This window comes from Lichenostomus cassidix, chromosome 3 (genome assembly GCF_008360975.1).
Source record: "Lichenostomus cassidix isolate B80296 chromosome 3, HeHo_3.0, whole genome shotgun sequence".
Lineage (NCBI taxonomy): Eukaryota > Metazoa > Chordata > Aves > Passeriformes > Meliphagidae > Lichenostomus > Lichenostomus cassidix.
The window spans coordinates 20551695-20576141 of record NC_139483.1 but is presented as its reverse complement, the minus strand read 5'-3'; the positions used below and the strand labels follow the sequence as shown (position 1 = coordinate 20576141).

The following is a 24447-nucleotide window of genomic DNA, read 5'->3' as shown; positions in this document are numbered from 1 at the left end:
TGTCTCAGACCTCAGTGCCTACACTTTGCTTTCTGTGACTGCAGTTGCATTGCTCACAGCACTACACCAGGTACATATGCAGGTCACTAAGTGGTAAGCACCCCTCATATTTCTGTTGTTGCTTCTAAATACTTCTTATTTCAAATTCATTGCAAGTTTGACAGAACCCTGTTTCTCATACTTGAGTGCATTTTTTAAAAAATAAACAATCCAGATGCTCAACCACACACAGCCTCTACATCTGCTGCTTCTCTATTTAGATATCCGGTTCCTCAGTTACTGGCAAAACCGACAATCCATGTTCCAGAGCTACTGGGGTTTTATTCAGATAACTATGTTACATAAAGTGTCAGGAAAGGGAATTAAAGATCATTTGAAAAAAATCCTGAGTTGACATTATGTTATGTGATACTTCACTCGACATCCTTGCAAAGTAGGAATAAAATGCTGGTGCCAAAACACAACCACCCACCCATCTCAGCAAACACATTCCAGACTCGCCCTGCCCTCAAATCCTGAAGGGAAGAAGCCATCAAGGGGGGCTTTGCCATCAGCCTCCTCATCCCCAGCTGCATGCTCTGCCACCCAGCTCCAGCCAGCCCTGCTGCCAGGGTGGTGGCATCCTCAGCTGGGTCAGACACAGGTCTGGCCAGCAGCCAAAGAGCTACAGCTGAAGAAACAGACAAGCCCAAGCAGTGCATGGGATCAGCCCCCTTGACGGCCCACAAAACCAAATTGTATGTGGCACTTAATATCACGTTTCCCAACTTAAAGCAAACCCACAGCTTCCCACCCACACTTTCCCCACAGTTTACTGACCCAACCATTTTCTGGTATGGAAGTTGACCGGTGTGATTACTGATTTCCAAGAAGCCACCGCAACAGAGGAAGGCACTTACCCTCATCATGATTTCTCTTTCTATAATGCTGTCCTCAATAGAAAACATTTCTGACACAGGCCTTTCCTTGACCGGTTCTTTCTTGACCCGCTCCTTCACGCTGGTGAGGTCAGGCTCCGAGATGGAGGGCCCCAGTGAAGAGCCATTGATTGCCACTTGATCAGTTCGAGAGACACTGATGGCTTTGGAAGGCCCCGGCCTCATGGCCTTGGCCCTGGCTACAGCCACAGAAATGCTAACATGGTCCTGCCTCAGTGCTCCATTGCTGACGCTTTTACGAGGCCCGGGATACTCCGGAGGAGGTTTATTTGGTATTCTAGCCAAGGCAGCTTGCAGCTGAGCACTGTACTCCATGTTCTCATGGAGGGCTGTTATCCGGGACACAGATTCTTGGGTTTCTTCTTCCTCTTCACTTTCGCTGCTGTGTATCAGCATCGTGGCATCAGAAAATGTCTTTTTGTGGTGGTAATGAGGAACTTGCTGAACCTCGTGCCCCATCTGCACCGCCTCTTCCGGCTGCACCTGCTCCCGCAAGGTGTTCCTGCGCGGCAGAGGGGCGTTCAGAGTTTTCAGGGCCATGGCTTCGATCCCGCGCACCATATTGCTGATGACCTCCAGGCTGTGGCGCTTGTTCACCGCCGCGTGATGCTTGACGGCCACGAGGGGCTCGCTGACCTCCTGCAGCGACTGGCGCACGACGGGCGAGCTGTCCTCCTGGAAGGTTTTCACCGAGAGCTGCACCTTGCGGGTGACCAGGTCGGGGCTGCTCCCGCTGACGTACTTGTGCCGGTGGCTAGCCAGGTCGGGCGTGCTGGTGGCCGGCCGCGGGCGCGGGTACGGGGGAGGGGGTCTGAAGAGATAGTTCTTCACCATGTGGGCGGTGTTGTAGCTCTGGCTGCTCTGCAGCTGCATGTTGGCCAGCTCTGGGGTGCTGACCGTGTGGGATATGGCGCTGGCTGCTGTCTTGTTCTGAGCGGCGTTGTTGGGGGTCATTTGGTCAGACGGGACCACGGGTTTGGTGTATCCACCCCCTTGGGGCCCGTATGGGATCGTGTAAGGGTGCCTCTCTCGGATCTCAGGCTGGCTGTAAACTAGGTCTTCCGGCTGGTTGTAAGCGTGTGTGTTTCCAATATTGAGATTCCTCAGAGACTGACTTTGGCTGTCCATCTGGATCACCCCTCTCTTCATTTGCCTCATGACCGTTTCATAATCTGGAGTCGGCCTGTAGGATGGGACGATGATTGCACTGTGTCTGTGGCTGGGGATGTAGTCTGCCCTCATGATGTCGCTTCCCGGGATGCTCAGGTTGGAGGACATTGGAGATGCCTGGATGAAGTTCTGTGAGCGATTGAGGGAGTTCATGCTGTGGGCACTGCACACACTCCCATTGGGTCCATTACCATTCAAGTAGCTGAAGTCCACTGGACACCTATCCAAACTGGTCTGAGACCTACAGTAGAAAGTTTCTTCATTTCCATGGAAAATGCTATCTGTGTAGAGCAGAGATAAAAATATCAAAAATTTTAACCCACAAGTACTTATTCGCTATTAACAAAACTTCAAATTCAGTCTGCACCAGTGAACACAGAGATAGTTAATGTACAAGTGCAAGGAACAGCTGGTCTTGGGAGCACCCTTGAGCCATCAAAACAGAGCTAAAGCAAAGCTGCTAACATAAACTCTCCCAAAGCTTAGCAAAATATGGTCGTTCAGGTCCTTGTGGGAAACATGTAACGGGAAAGAGAGGAAGTGTTTTTGCCTGAGGTGGCAAGGAAGAATAAAGGGGCATCTCCTCCCTCAGCATCCTGGAAGGCTTCACTGCTGCTGACACCTTAAAACTCCAGTGCTCCTAGCATATGGTTAACTTGAAAAAAATCTCTTGTTTCTTCTGTTGATACACAGCTGTCTGAGATTCAAAGTAGCAGAGGACTGTGAAATTGGAAATCCTACATCAGACCAATCAACAGTTTTGAGGATCTGAAGTATGACATGGGTGGTCAAGGCTCAGGGAAAAAAAAGAAGAAAAGAAAAAAAAACCCAAACAACAAAACAACAAACCACTCTACAGATTCATTATAGCATATTTAATACTTCAATCAAGTGTATCTGAGGGGAAATCAAGACAGTAAAGATCATATCCTGGATCATGACTTTACTGCAAGACTGTACCTGTTGAAAATCTTGTAAGAAAAGAGTAATAGCTCCCCAAACTCTGAAATCAGCCAGTTCTTTAAAAATATAGAAAAGTCTGTCATAAAACTAAGGGAACTTGACAATTCTTCTAAAATTGAGAATATCCTTCACAGCCTCACATTCACAGTAGAACCGTAGAAGCCACTAAGTCAAGTCTACTGTATGCAAGGAACTCTACTGAATTGCTCTTTTCAAAACTCATCAAATTCTACCTTAAAAATAGTCAGACCATCACAACGCCAAAACACTAACAGGTATGCCTGAGAGTTCCTACGCTGGTGAGAGCACTTCAGCTGTACCTCTCATGAACTGCAAAGAACAGCAGCCTAACAGACCTGGCTACGTGTATTCCAAAAGGTGGGGTGGTTAAGGGTGTGAGACTCAAGGTGTTTAGGGGCTGGGCTCCATTCCCAGACTTGATCAAAGTAACCTGGCACAACCTCTTAAAGAATTTATTTGTCAAACATGGGCGTAAAAATAGTTAACCCTCCTTGTGTCCATAAGGCTAACAATGCAGGCAGATGGTGGTGAAAAATTAGAAGAAAAGACTGTCTGCAGATGCAGTTTCGTGGACAGAACATTACGATTTCTCCTACAGCAAAAGCTTTTTGCTGCCTCCTTTTCCCTCACTCGGTTTCTCTCCCTGGCCCCAGCTGGCACTGCCTTTGAGTACAGCCATCACACTCCCTCCAGAAATTATTTTTTCAGCTCACTGAACTGGAATACCAAGTTTAAGGTCCATATAATCACACGCAGATATTTTAGGGAAATTTGAAAACTGAAATTGGACTTTAAACAGAAGACTTACTGCAACATTAACTATAAAACTGCTAGTTCTCCTGCTGCAGCAGCTCCCATTTGACCATGATGGCATTATAAATCTAGACATAAGGCTTAGGAGCTTCTTTGCATACACATAAAATTGAAGTACATTAAAGGGAAAATATATGCTCTAAGTACCTTGTGAATTATGTGTTTCAGTGTAGTGTTCTCCACACTGGACATGCATAGGAGGCAGTATAAAAGGATGTTGTCTTGGCTGCAATAAAAACATAAGAAAAAAAAACCAAAACATTAGAACTTCATCTCCTACAATTTTTGCATCTGAAAGAGGAGAAATGATTCTATGCCCTTTCCACTCAATACTGCTCTTTCTTACTCAGCCAAAGACACGTCTTGGCAGTTCCTCATAGAAACAGAGAATAACTTTTTATAAATTGCTTGCTAAATTTTGTTACAGGGCCCAAAGCTGACCAGTTAAGACTCCTTTAAGCTCAACCACTTCAGGAAACAACATCCACACTTTTTTAGCTCTTTTAAAATTCTTCACATTTTTATTAAAAGCCCTTGAAGAATTAAACCCAAACAAAACAGACACCTAACTGGGACAAAAGCAGAGATGGAACAAATTCAAGGACTTCAGACACTGTTATCCAAGCAATAGGACCACATATGGACTTAAAATAACTTTGTAAATTACATGGACATTGAATTCCTTAGATAATGAATTCAAGTTTACTCCAATAATCTGCACTGCAAAAAAAAATTTAACACAGCTCTCAGAGGGAGCAACTCAGCATTAAATCAGCAAGATAATTTACAGAAAAATAAACCAGAGCTGACGCCATATTCCCCAGCTTTGTCCCTTGGCAAACCGATGTGTTTTGCAATTCTACTTTGCCACCTGCACTATAATGTCCTGTCTGGTGTCACTGAGTAAAGTTTATGAAAACATATTTCAATATATGAAGTAAGCAGAAAGACAAGGAAGACACTCCTGTCTCATGAATATGTCTTCCTTAACAGCAGAATAAGGGCTTTTCATCCAGGCTGATTCAAGTAGTTGAAACTATTAAGGAATACTGTGGATGCCCAAGGCAAAAAACCCCACATAATCTGCCTTTGCGTGCACATGCACCAAAGGAGCACCATGCAAGTTTGCTAGTGAAGAGGGGGTGGGGAAGGGGCAAAATTTACATTTTCTATGTAAATGATGAGAAGGAATGAGAATCAAAGATCCTGAGCTCACATATGCATTCTTGCATACAAAATAGCTGTGTTAAGCCAGAGCTAGAAAACAACAAGAAGTATTTCTACTACAACAATTACTTTCAAAGGTATAAAACCCCAGTCTCACTGAACAACCTGGGCCAAGGAAAGTGCTGTTGACAACCTTAGTAGAGGAGCTGAGGCTGGAACTAATTAAGATGTTGGAAAGCATAATGAATAGAGGGCAAAGGAAAAATGCAAGGAAAGAGAAGTGACTTCTACTAGGAATGTATACATCTGGAGCAGACAGTTTCCTTTGTGATAGATGTTGTGAAAGGTATCCGTAACAAATTTGGACTTTTTTTTAAGGCCCATCTGCCTCTTCTGAAGAAAGAGAACCCTGAGGTCTGCAGAACAATATCCAAATTAATGATCACTTGGATTTTTTTAAAAATCAGGTAATTAAAGATATCATTATATTAAGATCTCCTACACTGAGGGTTGGTTTGTTTTTTTTCTGGAAAACCAGCATCACTGGGTGGTCTGACAGGAAAAAGAAACAGCAGAAACCATGCCAAAACCATATAAAGGGTCTTGATCTGAAACTAAAGAACATGATCCCTAGTGAAGTGGCAGAGCCTCACCCCAAAGATTCCACTTCACTTCCCATTTCTGCCTACTGATTTATTGCTACACAAGACAAATGAATAGGTAGGTGTATGAAGGTATGTGCAGTGCAGACAGCAGTCAGGAGGGCTTTTTTTTTCCTCCCAAGGAGAACTGTTCCAACAAGTTAACAGAACAATTAGGAGAAAGGCAGCTGAAAGTTCACCGAAGGAAGTCAGCAGCCCTTTTCAATTGATGAACCTGCATTCTTCCTCTGGATCTTCCTGAGACTTTGGGGTTTTTAAACTTGTTGCATGCTAATGTTCAAAACAAAGCAGCAGCAGGATTTGGTTTTTTCCTTTGAAAGAGCAGATTTCCATTTTTCATACATAATATAGAAAACAGCCCACATTTCCCCCTCGTGACATAACAGAGGCCATAGCATAAAAAAGCAAAGCACAATTAATTTCTTCACCTTCAGTTTATCATAGTTATTTCCAGGGACCAAACTCATAGATACCAAAAATAGTGTAAATATGCCCCAAAGAATGAAATACACAGCCTGTGTATGGCACCAAGAGATCTTAGAAACACCTTAACAATGGAAGGAGAAAGTAATTTGGAGGCAGCTACAGCAGCTTTCCTGCCACTGCCTGGGAAACAGAGTGCAACTTCTAGAGCTAATGGACAGTAAACACAGACACAGGAAAATAACCTGTGTTGAAATGTGCAAGGATAAAGCTATCCTAAGATCAGTATCTGCTGAAGTTCAGTTTTGAACCATTTTCACATGTTGTAGCCACTCTGTGGGGAAATGTCAAGAAAACACTTGCCCATATCAGCTTTTTGCCATGGAGCAATAGGTTAATGGACTTTTCACCCTGGAAAGGTGTAAAAAGTAGGTATAACCTATATCACACATGAGAACTGGCAACTTGCACAGAGGTAATACTGCCCTCTCTCTAAGGAACCAGCAGTGCTACTCTTTCAGAAATTCAGAATCTCTTAAGAAAGATTAAAAAATACTGACATGCTAGATGTTAAAATTTAATCCAAAAAGAGTCTCTTTAGAACTGACAGAACTAAAAAAAAAAAATACACATGATTTTTTGGTAAATATTTCAGGAAAAAAATTACCCACTTTTTTAAGATTGACAGTATTTCTGGAAATTAGTTAAATGGAAATAAATACAATTCAAGAAAAACTTTGAATCACAATCCTGACTGATTCTAATAGTTTAACTTAAATTAGCAGTAACTTCACATAGAAGATAGGGTCCTAAACCAAGAAGCCTGTAAATTCTTAGTAGTCTTTATACAAAAACAAGAGGAATTGAAGAAAGGTGCAATATAACATTATATAATGCCTAAGATTTGATGCATACAGCACAAGACACTGCAAATTCTTTCCAGAGGATTATTTTCTCTACATATTGAAATAACCTCAATCCAGCAGAAAAGATGCTCCGTTACTGCAGGGCAAATAAAAATATAATGCCTTGAAGACTGTAATTTTTACTACTCAGTGGTGATATTATCCAGTTCAACTAATCAATCTGGGCAGTTTCACACCCTTCACACCCTTGAAACTCATTCTAATCATATTCCCTACAAGAAATGAGTAAATGGGCTTATTTGCAATTCAGAAAGTAGTTCATCTTACACAACGCCTCATCTCATTAGAAATTATAGAGATATTCTTAAAGACCTCACTGTGGCACATACCAAAGATGACCTACTCCAGGTTGGCCGTCGTCGGATAGGGGGAGGAGAATTTGATTGTCTGTGGAGGAAAAAGAGAAATGATAGAAACTACAATATCTCAATTCTGAGTCAAGAATGAATGGGAACACCAAGACATGAAGAATCTGTTGGTATTACTCATTATTGAGATTTTTAGATATGTGAATAAATGAAAATAATTCAGGTTCTTCTTTAACTACAGGAAGTATTCCCATTCCAAACTAGACATGCCTTTTGTTCATTATCCTATTTGACTTACTTGGAAGCACAAGAAAGAAAAATTCTGGTTTAAAATGAAATAAACAAACAGGTCTTAAGTAAAAAAAATGAACATGGCACACAGGTACAGTCTCAGGTAACTTAACATGAACATTAAAACAAGAATGATTTTATGAAATTGATAGCAATCACTCCAAAACAATGCACACAGATCAGGAAGAAATGGTAAAAAACAACTGGTTAGACAATACTAGCAGAGCCACATACAGTGTTAGAGTAGCCAGGTGCAGTGGAAGGAACAAGGAGTGTAGGAGGAAACTAAAATACAAGGAAGGGAAAGAAACAAGTTGAAAGAGGTAGAAATATAGTGCTTACGTGAAGAGAGGAAAGGTGGAATTTGTCCTCTTACAGTTTCTGATCTGGTGGATGATGTTATGTGCGATTAGAGGAAAGGCACGCAGGAAAACAAACATCATTTTAACACAGAGGGCAGGAAAATTATTTGGGTAGAAAACACACACAATATGCCGTCATCAATAGCTGTGGCTCTACCACACAAGCCTATCCCACATGAGACTGTGGTAGGGAGAGCAGTTCTAATGACAAAAATACATTTAAACTTGTTATTTCACTCTTTGACTTTGTAACATTCCTTACCTTTATTAGCCCAAACATTTGCAAGTTGCCTATGAAACTGTTATATACACCCCATTCATGGGATCCACATACTAATGGTTCAGTGTTTAGAAAGAAACATGATCAAAAGCTATTGCTTCTGCAGTCTGGATTATGATTGGTAACAGAAAGTTCTCTCTGCTGACCCCAACATAGAGCTTCAAAGGGGAAACATCCCAAGGTGACAGACTATGGTATTTTGTTTTATTTCTTAACTGTCACAGGGTAGATAATCAGAGGGTCCCTTTGAATTCAATCCCTCTGGAACCATTAAAATTGAATTTAGGAGTGGACTATTGAAATCCATTATCTGCTGCTAAGGAATGTCTTTTCTAGTCTTCCACTCACATCCCAAGAACTGTAAGCACCATATAGAATCTAATCAAGATCTCTTTTCTGTATGTGAAAAGATCACTCAAAGCAGTTCACCTCGCTGGACTATCCTATGCTCTAACTCACCATATGTTAATATAATGTGTGCACATGTGAAAGACCTTCCACTCTTCCCCTCATCATTTTGGCTTTATTTTCCAACAGATGGCATTACCCAGGCAAACAGATGGGATGTCCAGCTCTAACTAGAGTTGTTGATGAAACTTTTCATGGTAGGCTTTGCAAGAATTTAATGTTCTAAGCTATACACACCCAGCACATAATGAAAATTTTGAATTTGAAATTGACCTTTAGAAAGCCAAATTTATCTCAGTCTGCAAATGTTGTATGCTGGTGTTAAATGAAACATCTCAGCTAACAAACAGGCTTTTGAATTAAAGCTAAAGCCTAATGAATTCCTCCTTCAGTTAGAAGGAATCCACCCATGTGAGAGGACTAGCTCAAGGCCAGTTTCTGAGAAAGTGCTTAAACCAGAGCCTAAAGGAGACTTCAGGTTTAGATTTACAATCTCTGCTGCGTTGTGGCAGTACAGCTACACAGATTAACGCACCCAGGTGTCCTCCCTCGTTCAGCACACACAAGAGGCAGATAAATTATCCTGCCCAAACTAGAAGATGACAACCTGCACTTTACAGCACCCTTAGCTGCTTCATGGGCAGTGCATCTGCTACTATAAGTCACATTTTGACATGATAATATATGTCACCTTTCACTCCAGTTTGTACCAATACTCTGGGCTAACAACAGCAGAGACCAAGGCCTTCAATTCAAGGCTCTCTGTAGGATTTGGCTGCCTGGGGAGCATCAAAGCTCACAAGGCTCAGAATGAAATTTCATTCTCAACTGTCTGTTCTTGCTGTTGGTTAAAACAAGTCAAGAAAAAAAAGGAAAAGGCTAAAGAATAACTGACATATGTGACTAGGAAAAAAAAAAACCCACAAAAAGAATAAAACCAGACAGGCCAAAACTCAGACCAATTCCAAAGCAAGGTGTCAGAAAACAAGTGTGAAGCAACAGTACTCACTCTGTGCAGATTTTGTTCTGTTTGTAAAACTTGTGTCTCGATGCAAACAGACGTGAAATATATTTGGCATTTTCAAGATCATCCTTTAAAAATGAGAAAAAAAAAAAGGAAAAAAAATCATTTATTTTGTTATTCTTACCAAGAAGTGACAAAGAAGTTTTTTAAAAATCCAAATGCAGGAATGCTTGGTGAGGTCTACCATGTACAGAATTTGGCTCCCTAGAACACATCCAGTGGCCCCAAGAGCATTCAAGGCATAGGATTACTGAAACCCAGTGGTGTGCATTTACACACAGCCACTTCACTGCTAAGGCACAGTAGGGGGGGACAGCAACAAAAAAATGACTCAAGCTTGCTGGTCCACTTTCTACACTGGCCTTGGTTCAGGGAGCTGTGGAGTGATTTTAAGCAGCACAGAACAGCACCACAGCCCTTTGAGCTCCAGTATGTGCACACACAGTAGCTCATGCCCAGCTTCTACTTATGCTGCTGTATTTATGCCATCCAGACAGCACTTCATTTTTTTACAGACTTTCCAGCATAGCATATTTCAGGAGGCTTGGAAGGAAATACAGAAACTGAAGTCAATTTCACTTTCTGCATAAAGTACAACATGAACTATGAGGGGGCTGGTGTTATGCAAGTGAGCCTCTTTGGGAAAGTGGAATTTTAAAGGCTTATTTGCATGTAAGTAACTTTCTTGATGACACTTTCTTGATGACCAGATCTTTTTCTTACTGTGTGAAAGAGTACATTCTCTTCTTTGTTGATCAACTCTAGAACAATTGAAGACTTGTTATGAGAGATATTCCCAATGTCATTCCACCTGCAGAGTAAAAAAATGCATTAGAGTTTGCCAACACATACATTCAAACATTTCACAAACACAGTAAGAATCCCTTAGTCAACACCAATCTCATTTCATGGGAAAGCTTTTCAGTAGCTGTTTGGGGAAGAAACATGGCCAGGAAAATAAGGAAGTCATGTTCTCATTAAAAGTGAAAGGATATTCAGGTCTTAACCCAAAGTAGGAGAGTTAAAAACACCAATCTGAAGACTCACAATAGAAGAGGCATCAAAAATAATTTAATGATAAAACATTTTACTGAACTGTGGCATTTTGGAACTGAATGATTTTAGCCACATGTAATAGAATTATTTTAAGTTGCATTCCTCCCAAAATGCTGTTTCCAACTTTCATTCAGTACCAATTCTTGCAAAAGAAGGTTAAGTTGACAACATGGTTATGTAGGCTATGCATACCACATTAATACTCTGGCTTTATGCTTGCAATCTTTTTTTTTTTTTTCCCCAAGTAATTGTCAGGTTGCCCAAGATCAGAGTTATAATCTTCTTACAAATAGCTGACAGACATTTGCGTACATTGCATGCAATCCACGGGGATGGAAAAGACTTGTTTGTTCTGTTTGCAGCATGCATTCCTCTTCATGTCATGGCAGGATGGTTGAAGTGCATATTTCCAAAGAGTAAGAATCCCAGCACCAACTCTCATTTCTACATGTAAAGAAACTTCTTGCTTTTGTCGCCGGGACCAGTTAAAGGATTATCTAATTTCTTCTCATAATTAAATATGCAAAACATCAGCTATGGGGAAAAGGGAGCACTAACATTTTTTAAGCTGACTAATGAAAGCAGTTTTAAGGCAACCCCTCCCCAGCATTCCAGCTTAAGTCTGATATAAGCCTTAGCTACTGACTGAAAAATCAGTGCACCACGAAAACCACAACTTTCTGGCTGCACAAAATTCCTACTCTAATAATAGGCACCAGTAAAAATCCACTTCATGTAAACGGTGACAGTAATAAAAATGCCCACTAGAAGAGTAGCAAAGAAGAGTGAAACTACCCTCCCTGGAATCATGGAGATTTCTAGAAGCATTTTCATACAGGACAAAGCCACAAAAGAAACTTAATGGCTAAGTCATTATTAATAACCAAAATAAACTGCAGAAGAAACAACGGAGTAACACAGCTGTGACTTTCAAAATCACAGAATGAGAAAGTTCAACTTTTTTCAGCGGGGCACCTAAATGTGGCAACCAGATTTTCAGAAACATTGAGCTCTTAGGCTGACAACCATGAGGTTTAAGAGATTTGCATTCAGAAGCATCAAAGAAGACAAAGACAAGAAAAGAAAAGAAAAGGGATCAAAGCCTTGTAACCTAGAACAAGATACATGACAGGCTACCACAGCTTTCTTGCCATCCAACCCATTCACAGACATCAGAAATTATTCTTTATCTAATCTCTTTTGGCCAAGAGACAAATCCGGAAAACAGCAAGGTGACTACTCCTTAGTTAGAAGATTTGCACTATTAAAGTCACATATGCAAGTAAGGAAAAAATCCCACACATGGAGCTCTGGAAAGAAACTTGCTTTAAATACAAAAGACCCTCATTTTTACCTATAAATTACAGTCGTCCTCCCAATTCTGTTTTTTATGAAGATGCCCATGAAGAAAATACCGAGGTGTATGTCATTTCCATGGTTATCCTGCAGAAAAGGATAATATATTTAGTTTAATAAAGAAACTGGTCAATACATGAATGCATGTATAAGTACCAAAGAGAAGCCCTTCTTCAGTGTGGATGCAGGACTAACCTATATTTTGCTGCTTGACTGGACTCTGATTTTCATTATTTCAGAGCAGTTAACACTTAAGTGGATTCATTGTGTTGACTAGTGAGACCAGAAGAAGGCTAAATGAGCTTAAAGCTCTCCTCTATCAAACACCACACAGACCACAAACTGGCACTCATTGTATAATACCCCACATCCCCTCTCTTTGTGATTACAGCTATCTAGAGCCCGTAGGAATACCAAAAGCAATAGCTCTCTTTCACACTCATGGTATTTCTCTAGACATCTGTTAAAACATGTAGAGATTTCAGAACACCACACCTGGAGATGGAATCCCTCTCAAAAGCTCTGCCCTTCACACTTCCTCCTGTAAGGCCTCCGTGTAGAACTTCACAGCATATCACCCCAAAAAGTACTTCCATCTCTAGATACATCCTCCATTGATTTTCAATAGTTGGGTAAAATATTCAACTGCACACACCACATAAAAACAATGCAAAAGCAGTGGACTCTAAGAAGTCCTATTGTTTTTGCTCCAACCCACGTCTCCCTGTAGGCTCCTCTTTGAAAACCATGCACTCCTGTTCCATTTTGCAATCAGTTTTCTTAAAACACCTTTTCCCTTTTTTTGGCTACAAAAGCTTAATACTGTTGACAAAGAAGTTTTTCTACCTTTATCAACAAGCAAGAACAGTTCCCCCTCTGATGCATATTTAGTAATTGATTCACACTTTAAAGTGGTAAATAGAAATCAGGCTAACATCACGAGTGTGGTTAGAAAGAATGGCTAGAAGAAAGGATATGAGGGAAGTTGATGCACTATGCACACACTGCAGAAACCATCAGGTTTTAATATCACTGCATTTTAATAAACCAGATTAGAGCTGTTCTCCTGGCCTTGCTGTGCTTGATCCTCAGAAGGCAATGATGGAGTATCTGCACCTATTTAACTACTGAGTGTTTCTCAGACAAACCATGGATGACAATTTTTAAGCCCCAGCCTGTGCCTTGATTCTCAAGGCTGCATATGCCAGATTCTTCCACAAGGCAGCAGAGAGTCAGCAGTTTAGTCTGATTAGAGGACAACACATTCTTCTGCTTGGTGCCAGAGGGAGTTTTACAAGACAAAAAGATTGGGAAGATGTGGGGGAAAATGTATGTCTTTATACACATATAAATATATATATATCTGTGTGTATGCATGTTTACACACAAATATCTATATGGAAAGAAAGACACGGATTTCTAATAGCATTTTCTACCTGGGAAAAAAGAGAAATCGTTCATTTTTCTCTTTGAGTGCAGTTCTGTTTGCCTCCAAGGCCAACACACTGTTCCTTGATGCAAGGCTAACACCTTCCTCCCATTTTGCAGAGCACCCAATCCACTGTTCACACTTACCTTACTGACATATACAATAATACCTAATGACACTCCTAACACAGAAATCTTTTGCTGTAGTGTGCAGCATTATTCCAAATTAATTTGAGGAAAACTTTCATTTCATTCATTGGCAATAAACATTCCATAAATTTTGTTGGTGGGTTGACAGTTTTTTGCCATTCAGCTCCTCCCCTCCAGGCCAATTCTGAGATTGGCATCTAGGGATCAATTTTGACTTCAGCAGGAAGCTTGTTTCATTTGGTGTGTAGCTGTGTTTGTTTTTAAATTCCGAGTTATCTTTAGCAGGAAAACTGCTCACAACACACCCCTTAGGGTAGCTAGGTAGGTCACCAAAGAGAAATGGGCCATGTTGAGAACAGCAATTTTCAGTTTCTCAGCACAACTTTATCATGGCAGCACGTGCTCCATAAGGCCACACATCCAGACAATCCATGGCAGAACGGGACTTCCAGAGAAGGGAAAGTGACTGCAAATGCAAAATAATCCCTGAAATTCCCCCTTATTAAAAATGTGGGGAGCACATGCAAGAAACCAAGGAAAAGTGAAGTTAGTGCTTGGTAAATAGCAACTTAGACATGAAAAGGTCTCATTTTCCCATCATATTAAAGACAACCAGAGCTGATGTGCATTTGGCCTGACCACTCCCCCAGAGACAACACTTGAAAGGAAGGCAAGGAGCATCACTGTTTCCCAAACTGAGCCTGCCCTAGAACACAGCAACCTCTTCTGTCACAAGGATGTTCATGGAAGAGAAGTAGCACTACAGGCCTAAGGAACCCTCACGCTGCAATGTCCATTCAAACTACCAGCAGTCATTTCATCCTCTCGAGAAGTTAAATGAGTCCTGTCTCTTCTGGACAAGCATGCACGCAGTCCAAAGGTTGCTGCAGAGTTCTGCATCGTTTGATTCAGAGTTTCCTTTATAATATCCACTAACATACCTTCACAGGGAAAATTTCCTGTCCAAACCCATCCAGTCGTTCCACTTCATTGATGTACATTAGCTCAGCCTCTGCTGCTGTAATGCCACTGCAATTAGATTAACAAAAGGCAGCAAATAGTTCAATATTATACACACACACACACACAAAAGTACCAGCAAAAAAAATAAAAAAGGGAATTTCACAAACCACTTGAGAAGACACTTTGGAGATGCTGCCTAGAAATGCACAACAGAAAACTAACTTTCAACATTAGGATCATAATCAGCAAGGGGGGAAATTTTTCTAAATGTCACTAAGGTAAGGTACAAAGCACAGGTCATATTACAGGAGAAATAAACTGAACTGATCATATTACTCAGCTTCTTCTGCATGCATCAAATCTTTTCCAGGCTTTATTAAACCATCAGGTTGTGGATAGTTTTGGATGGACAACTTGAACCACAGGAGTGCTAATCTGCCTGAATATTATACAAGGCCACTGGAGTTTCTTAAAATGACTTGAAAGGAAAGACCTACATTTTCAAGTTGGCTGTTCAAAAACATAGACACTAAATCCAAAAGTTGAACAGATTCTCTTTCATAAGAGAGAACAAACCAGCTGAAAACTTTTACACACGTGTCTACACACGCTCCTGTTACAGCTCAGGAATTCAAACAGATTTCAACTCTCAAAAGCAGGTCAGAATAGATTGCAGGTTACTCCAAAAGAAGGCCACTATTAATTTTTCTCCTCTTTGCTCCTCCTTACCACCGCTTACAAACAGAAATGTAGGAACAAGACAAATACCTGGGAGAAAGGAGGTGCAATACGAGCTACCTGCTGAAGTGAGAGGAAGTATTTGCTCTTTGTGTTGCAGAAATAGCACTACAGAGCACAGCAGGTGGGAAATCTTTCCTTTCAAGTCTGTGAGTTAACCAAGATCACACAAGCAGCCCATGGCAGGGAGAGAACAGAACCAGGCCTGTTCATGGCTGGCTTGGAAGCTTTTCCTTTGGTTGCATCAAAGGCCCAGGCTTGCATTGAAACTCAAAACTGAGAATGGCCTTAGACTCAGAGACTGGTATTTGTCCTTTTACAACCACTTTCTCTCATGTAATGGGGAATGCAGCATCCTTCACATAATATTCCTATTGCATATGACATATGGGCACTGCCATTTTTCCCATAACAGCACTCTGGAGGTTTGAATACTTCCACCACTCAAACACCTGGACAACATGAAAGAAGCCTGCTCACAAAGAAGGTTTTTTTACTGAAGCACTAATGCACACACTCCTAGCTCATTAACTAGTAACACTATACTGTGTCTTCTCCATGAGACTTAAAACCCAATTCCTGTTATTTCCATTACACTGAGAGCATTTGTATTCCCCTCCTCCTGAAAGAGGCCCTTGGATCACCACTGAGCACGTCACAGGGTCTTTCGCCATCAGGAATTAAATGAAATCAAAAAGAGAAAGGAGTCTACTGCACAGCACAAGTAGTGTTACACATGCTCATTAAACCTAAGGGTGTAAATGCTCGTTTATTTGGGATTAAGTTCCTCAGCCACTTTGTGTTTACAGGAGGCAGATAATCTTTTGTGATAGACTAATTAAAAACCCAGTGAGACAAAGCATAATAGTAACATGAAGATAAGCTAGCTAAACACTGCCAGGAATGCATGGGGAGGCAGGGAAGTACTAGAAGGGTGACAAAAAATTTTAATAAATAGTACAAACTTTATCATGTCATGCTCACCTGTGAGTTCGGTGCTCCTGAGCAACCTTTTGAGTCAGCTCCTCCAGAACAGCTTCATCCTGGGTCCAATCCTGTAAGAACATGAAGTAGCATCAAAAACTAGTCAACCAAAGAGAGGAAGGATAAAATGGCAGACAGAAATTATGACAACAGATGTTTCAAGACTTTACTGTTCACACTCCTCCAGGTAGTTACAGAGAGAGAACCTATCACTGACCACACTGAAAATTCAGAGCATGAGATGCTAAAAATGTGTGAGAAGAACACAAAACCTTGACTTATTTTTTTTAAACTTTTTTTGGGAGGGTAAAGCAATACTGTTAAAAATAGGAGTAAGGTTCTTAATATTCCAAAACAGAGAACAGAGTATAGATTACAGATAAAGGACCTTTTCCTGAAGAAGTACTGAACAAGTCTTTAAAAACTTGGAAATCTACAAATTAATATATGCCTTTTAAAAACAGTCCAAAATAATACACAGACTATGGAAAATGAATTAATGAGTATTTTTTGTCCTGCAACATACAGGTACTCCCTTCCTCATGTTAAAGGGATTGGAAGTTTTGCTACCTCTCCAAATATGCATTAAAACCTACTTTGTGCTTGCAACACATTTCTAAGCAGAAATTTTTGTACTCTGCAAATTTAATTACGTGCGGTAGAAACAATTCTGAAATAATTGGGAGCAACTTAATAAAGGAAGTCTGCTCATAAATTCAAGGCCAAGAAAAGGAAGCTGAAAAACTTTCTTGCAAAACCTCAACGTTCTTACTTTTATTTAAGAAAGCCTTAAGGCTGCTTGTAATGTACTTAAATACACTGCTTCTTGCTCAATGGGGCCCTCCCCTCTGATATTTGCTTCTGCCACAAAAAAATGTGAAAGTGGTAGCGTGCTAATGAAAAATGGCATGGTACATGCCTATGCACAGCCACACACCTGTGGGGTGTACTGTGTACATAACTTTGTTCTTTTCACTGCTGAAGAAATGCCATTTGACACACATTGTAGCCTCACAAGATCAAACAGCACTAACGCAGCTGCCCCTCCCTCATCCACAAGCTCACTTCACTAATGAATTTATAGCAACGTGCTTGATGGAGGCTTTTTCAATACCCCAGATTCACTCAAATCATCCAGCTTGCTTAGGGACTAGTTTGTATCTGCAGCATTTAGCCACTGTTACTGAACTTGTAGTGAAATATTTACTATTATGTTATCCATCCTCCCCATAAGAGCAAAGAGAAGTAGTTTAAGAAATGTCTAGAGAAACAGTTGATTTAAGAAGAGGCTTCTGAAGGCTGTAGGAAGCAGACACTCTGCTGATCTTAAATTAGCAATAGTAGGCTTGGATGAAAGGCAAGATACCACAAAGTGATGGCAAACATGCAAAACAGAAGAGAGCTGACCACACCACCATGGAGACACCTGACTCAAAAACAGAGGTTCTAACAGATGGGCCCAAAGAGTAAATAGCTGAACCACAGAGAAATTAACCACCTGAAAGCTCATCTAGAGACCTAAAACCTCCCCTAATTTTTTTCTGAATAGAAAAATAGGACCAGTATATCCCTGGCAGTGTTCAAGGCCAGGTTGGATGGGCATTGAACAGCCTGGTCTAGTGGAAAGTGTCCCTCCCCATGGCAGGGGTGTTGAAACTAGATGATCCTCAAGGTCCCTTCCAACCCAAACCATTCTATGACTCATTTTGTATTGAAAGAACTTCACAGAAGGTCAGTAATTTACAAAGTGACATCCTGACAACACTTTTCTCCATATATATTTGCAGCCATCTTGTTTCCCACTAAGGCTATCATACATAACTTCATGAGTCATCAACTATACACGAGATCATAAATTACTTATCAATAGATAAGATGGCTTACCAAAGAGATTCTGCTCCACTAGAGAGGATAGCAGAAGTTTAGTAGTGAAAGGTTAATACTGAAGCCTCATTCTACATGTCTATTCTATACAAAGCATATTCAGATCTCTGTACATTCCCTTAGTCCTTCAGATTTTTTTCAGGTTGTATTGAACTGTATAGTGGCTCAAAATTGCACTTTCACTTCAAGACACTATGCAGATGTCACCTTTTTGCACTTAAGAACGAACTGTCCATTGCAGTTCCTGTACAAAGAGCATGGGTAAGTGGGATGAAATGCATCTCAAGCCTTCAAATTACAGTGAGATGAATCATTCTCCCTCTACCGCTCCACTAATTGCAGAGGGAAACCAGATGCCTTAACTTCCAGGCAACTACACTCAGGGCATGGGAACCCCACCCTGCTTCCAAATATTTTTTCCAGCTAGAAAGAATTCCATGATCTTTTATTTTTAATGAAACTTACACTAAATACTCACACTGATGGACTTGTTCATCTAAGACAAAGCCAACCTTGGCTTCAGCAGGCATTTGTTTTGGTTTTTTTCTTCTCTAATTCATCCTCCCAGAGAATCTCAATGTCACAGACTGCAAAGGCTTGGCATTTGTCACCTGATTTCCAACATCATTAGTGATCTAAACTCCTTCCCTAAGCAGTCAAGTTATTTGCTAGTTTCCAAATGCAAACCAAATTTACAACACAGTTCCTGGAGAACATTTTGAGAAGAGCTGATTCAGGCTTCACTTCAGTGCAGTTGTCAGCTGGTGTAAACACACATTCTCTTCAGGAATGGCTACATGGTTTATCTCATGACACAACATTTACTATAGCAGCAGCCCTTATATCCCTTTGATATGCCATGTTATTAATATCACAGTACTGCTAATATACACCCTTTTAAACAGCTGAAAATTCTTTTTTTATTCAAAGACATGCATTTCTTTTGCTGACACCTATTCCCAGTGGAGGCTCAACAGGAACTGAAAATGGACTGACAATCCATAGTATAGAATCATTCAGCTGCAGTCAAGTTTTGGGGAGCAAATTTTGCTTCCACTAGTCCAGCACTGGTGCTTTTACTCTGTTATCAACAAAGCCATCTCTGAGTCATGGAGAAATTATTCACAAAAGACCACAAAAGAGAGGGATATGGAACTCACCATAGGAAACAAGACATATTCTCGGAGGAAGTCATGAGATTCAAACTGATTATAGTCTCCAAAATCCGCTGGAAGAAAACAACACAATTACTCATTTTGGCACTTTCCACACATGTTAAGACCACACTCAACCTTTGCACAGATGCTTAATGTCAAGTGGGCGAGTTCCCTCTGAAGCCACAGCCCAGCACAAAGATTTTTGCTTGTACTTTAGCTTTTAACATGGAGGTCTGAAAATAATAGTGCTATTACCAGAGATCAAGTAAAAGCCAACAAGCAATTTCTTTCTTTTGATCCTTAATATAATGACCATTTGCAGTGCTTAACCATCAGGAGTTCAAGAGTTTGTTTTTCTGTAGCTTTCTTGAACTCATACCCCCATTTAAAAAGTGCTAGGATTGCTCTGCCTCATTAAAAATCTGCCTCTTTAAAAATAGTTTTGTTTCTCCAACATTTCCAACCCTGACCAGGCAAAAATAAAGAAAATTCCACCCATTTCTGCTACAATTCTATACAGGTGAACAAAATATTAATTTTACAGCCTATAAATGTTAAAATCCAGTAGTCAATTTTAATAAAAATCATCAACAACCAGCATGGGGGAATATCTATCCTTCTGCAGCCAATGGAACAGCACAAGGCACTGTGTTGGTTTAACTGACTGGCCCAAACCTTTCTACTCCCTTTTCTGCTTCTTCTACATCTCTTCAAAAGATACTCATCTCCACGTTCACATTCACTCATATGTCAGGCTGAGGATTCTTGTCTAAATGTCCTTGAGACCATGGAGATTTGGAAATGCTTCCTAAAGGCTAAACTACATTAAAAAACCCCAAACAATGCCTATATTTATCTATCTGTTAAATACACAACAGCTTATATCAAAAGAACATCTTGCCAGGAGGTTTTTATTTTATATTAATTGAACAGGATCAAACGTCATCTACAAGATTCTCATATTATAGGAGTTGGAAATCCCCACCATAAATCATTTTATCTAAACATTCTTTCAAAGCTTCTAGACAATTTCACATATTGTAGGATGCCAAAAATGCAGTTTCATTTTGTTTCTACCTCAGAGTTATGTTTTAACATAAACAGAAAGAAATCAAAATGTTCATGAAACAGAGTCTGCAAGTTTAAAAGAAGTATTTCAAATACCTTTGGTTGCATCACATGCAAAGGACAAAGGAAGTAATACAACATCAGGAATAGCAGGGTTGACTCACTCTCAAAATTAGAAAAAAGCTTCACAATACCAGTGAAACATATTTAGTACCTATTCAGACCTAACTTACACACTGGAAGAATCTTAATTTACCTAATACATATATTTTCCTTTATTAGACAAACATTGCAAGATTTGACATGAAATATTTTTCCTTCAATTTTTAATGAAGATATAAGATACTAAGCCAGCATTTCTACTGCTCTAAAAAAAGACCATATTAGCATTTCTCTCCATTGTATCTTTAATTTTCACGAATCAGATCTTCATGTTTGCTATTTATGTATATACTTCCCCCTTCCCACTCATCAGAGAGCATGCACAGAGCATGATTGCTGAAACTCTGCCTTAGGTTCTCATAGTCAGCTGTGGATAGACTGAGACATACTTCATCCAAACACAGGGCTCCTTCCTCTGCACATTTACATTATATGACCCCACTTTTATTGATGTCCTTAGGAGGCTCAGAACAAAAATCATGTTGTAAGAAGTAGTTTATTATTAACTTATAACTCACATAACAATTACGGTCATGTGTTCTTTCATACTTCATATAGCACTATACAGCAAAATGGGTTTTTAATTAAAGGCAAAATTAAAGCTGCTGCCATGCTCTTTGATGTAATTTGCATTTCAAACCAGAGAACGTGAAGCAAATTCATTACTGCAAAGTACTCCGTGGTCAGGGCTGGAAGAACTGGAGTTTTGTTGAGATTCCCTTGCATGAATTTTAGAAATAGGAAAGTTGAGCACTGTGATGTGGTCCCTCATTCCCTCCCCGAGGCTGTGAGTGTTTCATCAGCAGCAGTCCACCCATGCACTGTGGAGTCAACTGGAAACCCAGCTGCTGTGAGTGGGAGTCATTCAAAGCCTCACTGCCCAGTCAGGACAGAGGACAAACCGAAAGAGCCATTGTTGGGCAAAGGCTGTGGGGTCACATCATCCTACCTTGCACTGCCAGACCAGCCAGTCGAATTCCCTGCTCAAATGAGGATATTAATCGCCCATCAAGGACGTCCTTTTTCACCTGTAGGTAATACTGATATCTACAAAAAAGAAAAGAAGAGCAAAAATTTTAATATCTATATGTTTGCACATTTTCTACAGGAAGAAGTTGTGGAAAGGAAGGAAAAAAAATCACCCCCAAAAGGTCAGGTTGTTAAACGGCAGGTCCGTAGCCAGCTCCAGAAGCTCCACATTACCAAAACAATTCCATATGATCCCTACACGTGCAGCGCTTCCAGATGGATGAAAGGGAAAATAAAAAGTTCTAGTTTCTGTTCCCCAGACACTACAGAAGAGGGACATTGGCTAAGACTACCTCTTTCATAAATTGTATAGCGGTTCCTGAAGACCATGCAATCCCCAGTGCAAAAAGGGGCTGTTCAATATTGCTTCTACTTGTTTTGCTCCAGTGTCACCATTTTGATTGAAGAAAGAGAATTTTAGCAATACACTTTCGTCTGCTGATTTAATTTAAACTGTGGCCCATATAAAAGGTTTTTTAATTGGCATTTTTCATGTGTAAGGATAACTATGACACACAAACCAAGCAAACACAGCTTCTAGCACAGTCTATGCTACAACCAGCACACCACATCTGACCTATCCTCTGAAACTCTTGGCAAATAAACTCTTCAGGCCTTGTTTTACAGTGGAAATCACCTTCCCAGTCCCAGCAGAAAGGAGAACCACTGCAACATCACCCATAGAACAGGAACTGCTCTGCCTTAACTATATTCACAAATGTTACCATTTAATTGTGTCGAGGCATTAGAAAAATACAATCTCATTTCAAATGCTCAGATTTGGCTTTCATACAGCCTAACGAAGATTAAAACTTGAGGGGATTTTGAAATTTGATTGAGAGAGGCAGGCTAAAAAGCATACAGCTTCTCAGCTTGAGCCCTGTGCCTCAGCCCCATGTTTCACACTTGTGCTCAGTCCAAGAGACAAATCAGCTTCTTTCCACTCCTTTGCAGTGACCAAATCACAATTCTGAAAACGTGCATGCTTTCAGAAAAGCTTGACATAAACTGCTTTATCAAGTATGCAGGTGAGCAAGTGCTTGATGAATTTAGTCTTCAAGACTTGTAATCCCAAAAGCAGCTATTTGAGTCCATGCTACCTCTACAAAAGTTACATATTCTAGTCTAACAAGGAGAGTAAAATCCATATCTGCCATAAAAATAAAGCTATTATTAATATAAACAAAAAGTTCAGAGGCTACATGAAAGCCAAACCAGTGTAATGTCTTATAGTGACATCCTAGCTGTACAGAAGTCAAGAATGTCACTGGCTGTAATGGAGCCATGATTTCAACCACAGTGTCCACACAATGACAAATCACAGAAAGAATTTCTTAGGTCAGCATCACCAAAAATACAATGCCAATGCAGTTACTGTGGTATCAAATACTGTGACCTAGACTTTCAAAAGAAACACTGCTGTGGGGTTTTAGTTGCCATTTGACTTGCCATCTGAAAAAGGTGTGAGCAAGGAAGGAAACATTGCTTAGTTGCCTTGGATAATGTGGAATTCTCAAGAGCTGCCTTCACAATTTTCCCCAACACTGTCTTTGACCGGGAATTGCCAAAATTGAAAAAAATAAACCAAACCTTAGATAAATGTTAGAAAAGTTAGAGCAAATAAAGAGCACACATATGCACTGTTACACACTCACACACATTCTTGCACTCACATATTCTTGCACACTCACACTCACTCAGCAGACACACAGACCCACAATATGAGAAAGATGCCCATCTACAGGTGTTTCACTTGATTGTCAGGAAGAGGTCACATTTAAAAATCTTAACATTATGGAATCGCAGAATGGGTTGGGTTGGGTTGGAAGGGACCTTAAAGATCGTCTAGAAAGTTTAGGATTTATTACATATTGTAGATTGACATGCAGTGACAGTTTAAGGGATGTATATAATTAGTACTCTGACATTAACTAGTGTATCTGTCAGGAAAAAATCTCATGGAGAAAGCTGTCACTTTTCACAGGCAAATGCACTGAAATGCAATCACCCGCTGCGGCTCTGGCACATCTTTCAGTGGAGGTGCCAAGATAATCTGAAGAAGATTGAGGCAGAAACCTGTGGTTGGTACCCGCTTCCTCATTACCCCTGGACTGCCAGTGACAAGTGACACCCACCTAGAGTCCCCTGACAGCTCTCTTCATGGTGGCCAGATAAAGCAGGAGCTGGGACATCTTTCCCAAGGCATGGACTGGGGTGGCTAATTCCACTGCCAAGGCAGAGGAGGAGGATACCCTGGAGGAAGCTCCACTAGAAGGCTCTAATAACTCCACCAGCCACAGATTCATGGCTCAGCCATGCTGCAAAACTGTGGTCAGGCTCCCTGCCCAGCCAACGGAGAGGAGCAATTGGCCCATTTTCTGTCAGGGATTTGAGGCTCCTCCATCTGAAATTACATTAAATGCTATTATTATACTACTATGCTAACTGAGACTGCTCTTTGTTCGCTTGGATTGCAAGAGCAGATCTATAATTTGAGGGAAATCAAACATTTTAAAAATGTTTCAGCTAGAGATTCACTGAGGAAAGCTGTTCCAGGACAGCAGATAAAAACATGCATTTCACAAGCCTTCTATGAGGTGGTTTATTTGGGAAAGCATGTGGAAGGTGAACAAAAGCGAAGCTTGCAATCTGTACCCCCAAATAATAAAAGACAAAAAATTCAAAGTTAAGATTTACGAAGCTTTAATCACAAAGC

General features: G+C 40.5%; 1 protein-coding gene across 1 annotated transcript in view; it reads right to left on the bottom strand.

Moving 5' to 3' along the window:
- PTPN14 (protein tyrosine phosphatase non-receptor type 14) overlaps positions 1–24447 on the bottom strand; it is a 106666-nt gene that overhangs the window by 16774 nt on the left and 65445 nt on the right. The window contains exons 4-13 of the mRNA XM_085054830.1: positions 21652–21749; positions 19476–19543; positions 16432–16502; positions 14688–14775; positions 12167–12255; positions 10480–10567; positions 9742–9824; positions 7413–7470; positions 4053–4131; positions 900–2389 (exon numbers count right to left, since the gene is read on the bottom strand). Of these exons, the coding sequence (XP_084910956.1) occupies positions 900–2389; positions 4053–4131; positions 7413–7470; positions 9742–9824; positions 10480–10567; positions 12167–12255; positions 14688–14775; positions 16432–16502; positions 19476–19543; positions 21652–21749 (2212 nt within the window). The remainder of the gene's footprint in view (positions 1–899; positions 2390–4052; positions 4132–7412; positions 7471–9741; positions 9825–10479; positions 10568–12166; positions 12256–14687; positions 14776–16431; positions 16503–19475; positions 19544–21651; positions 21750–24447) is intronic.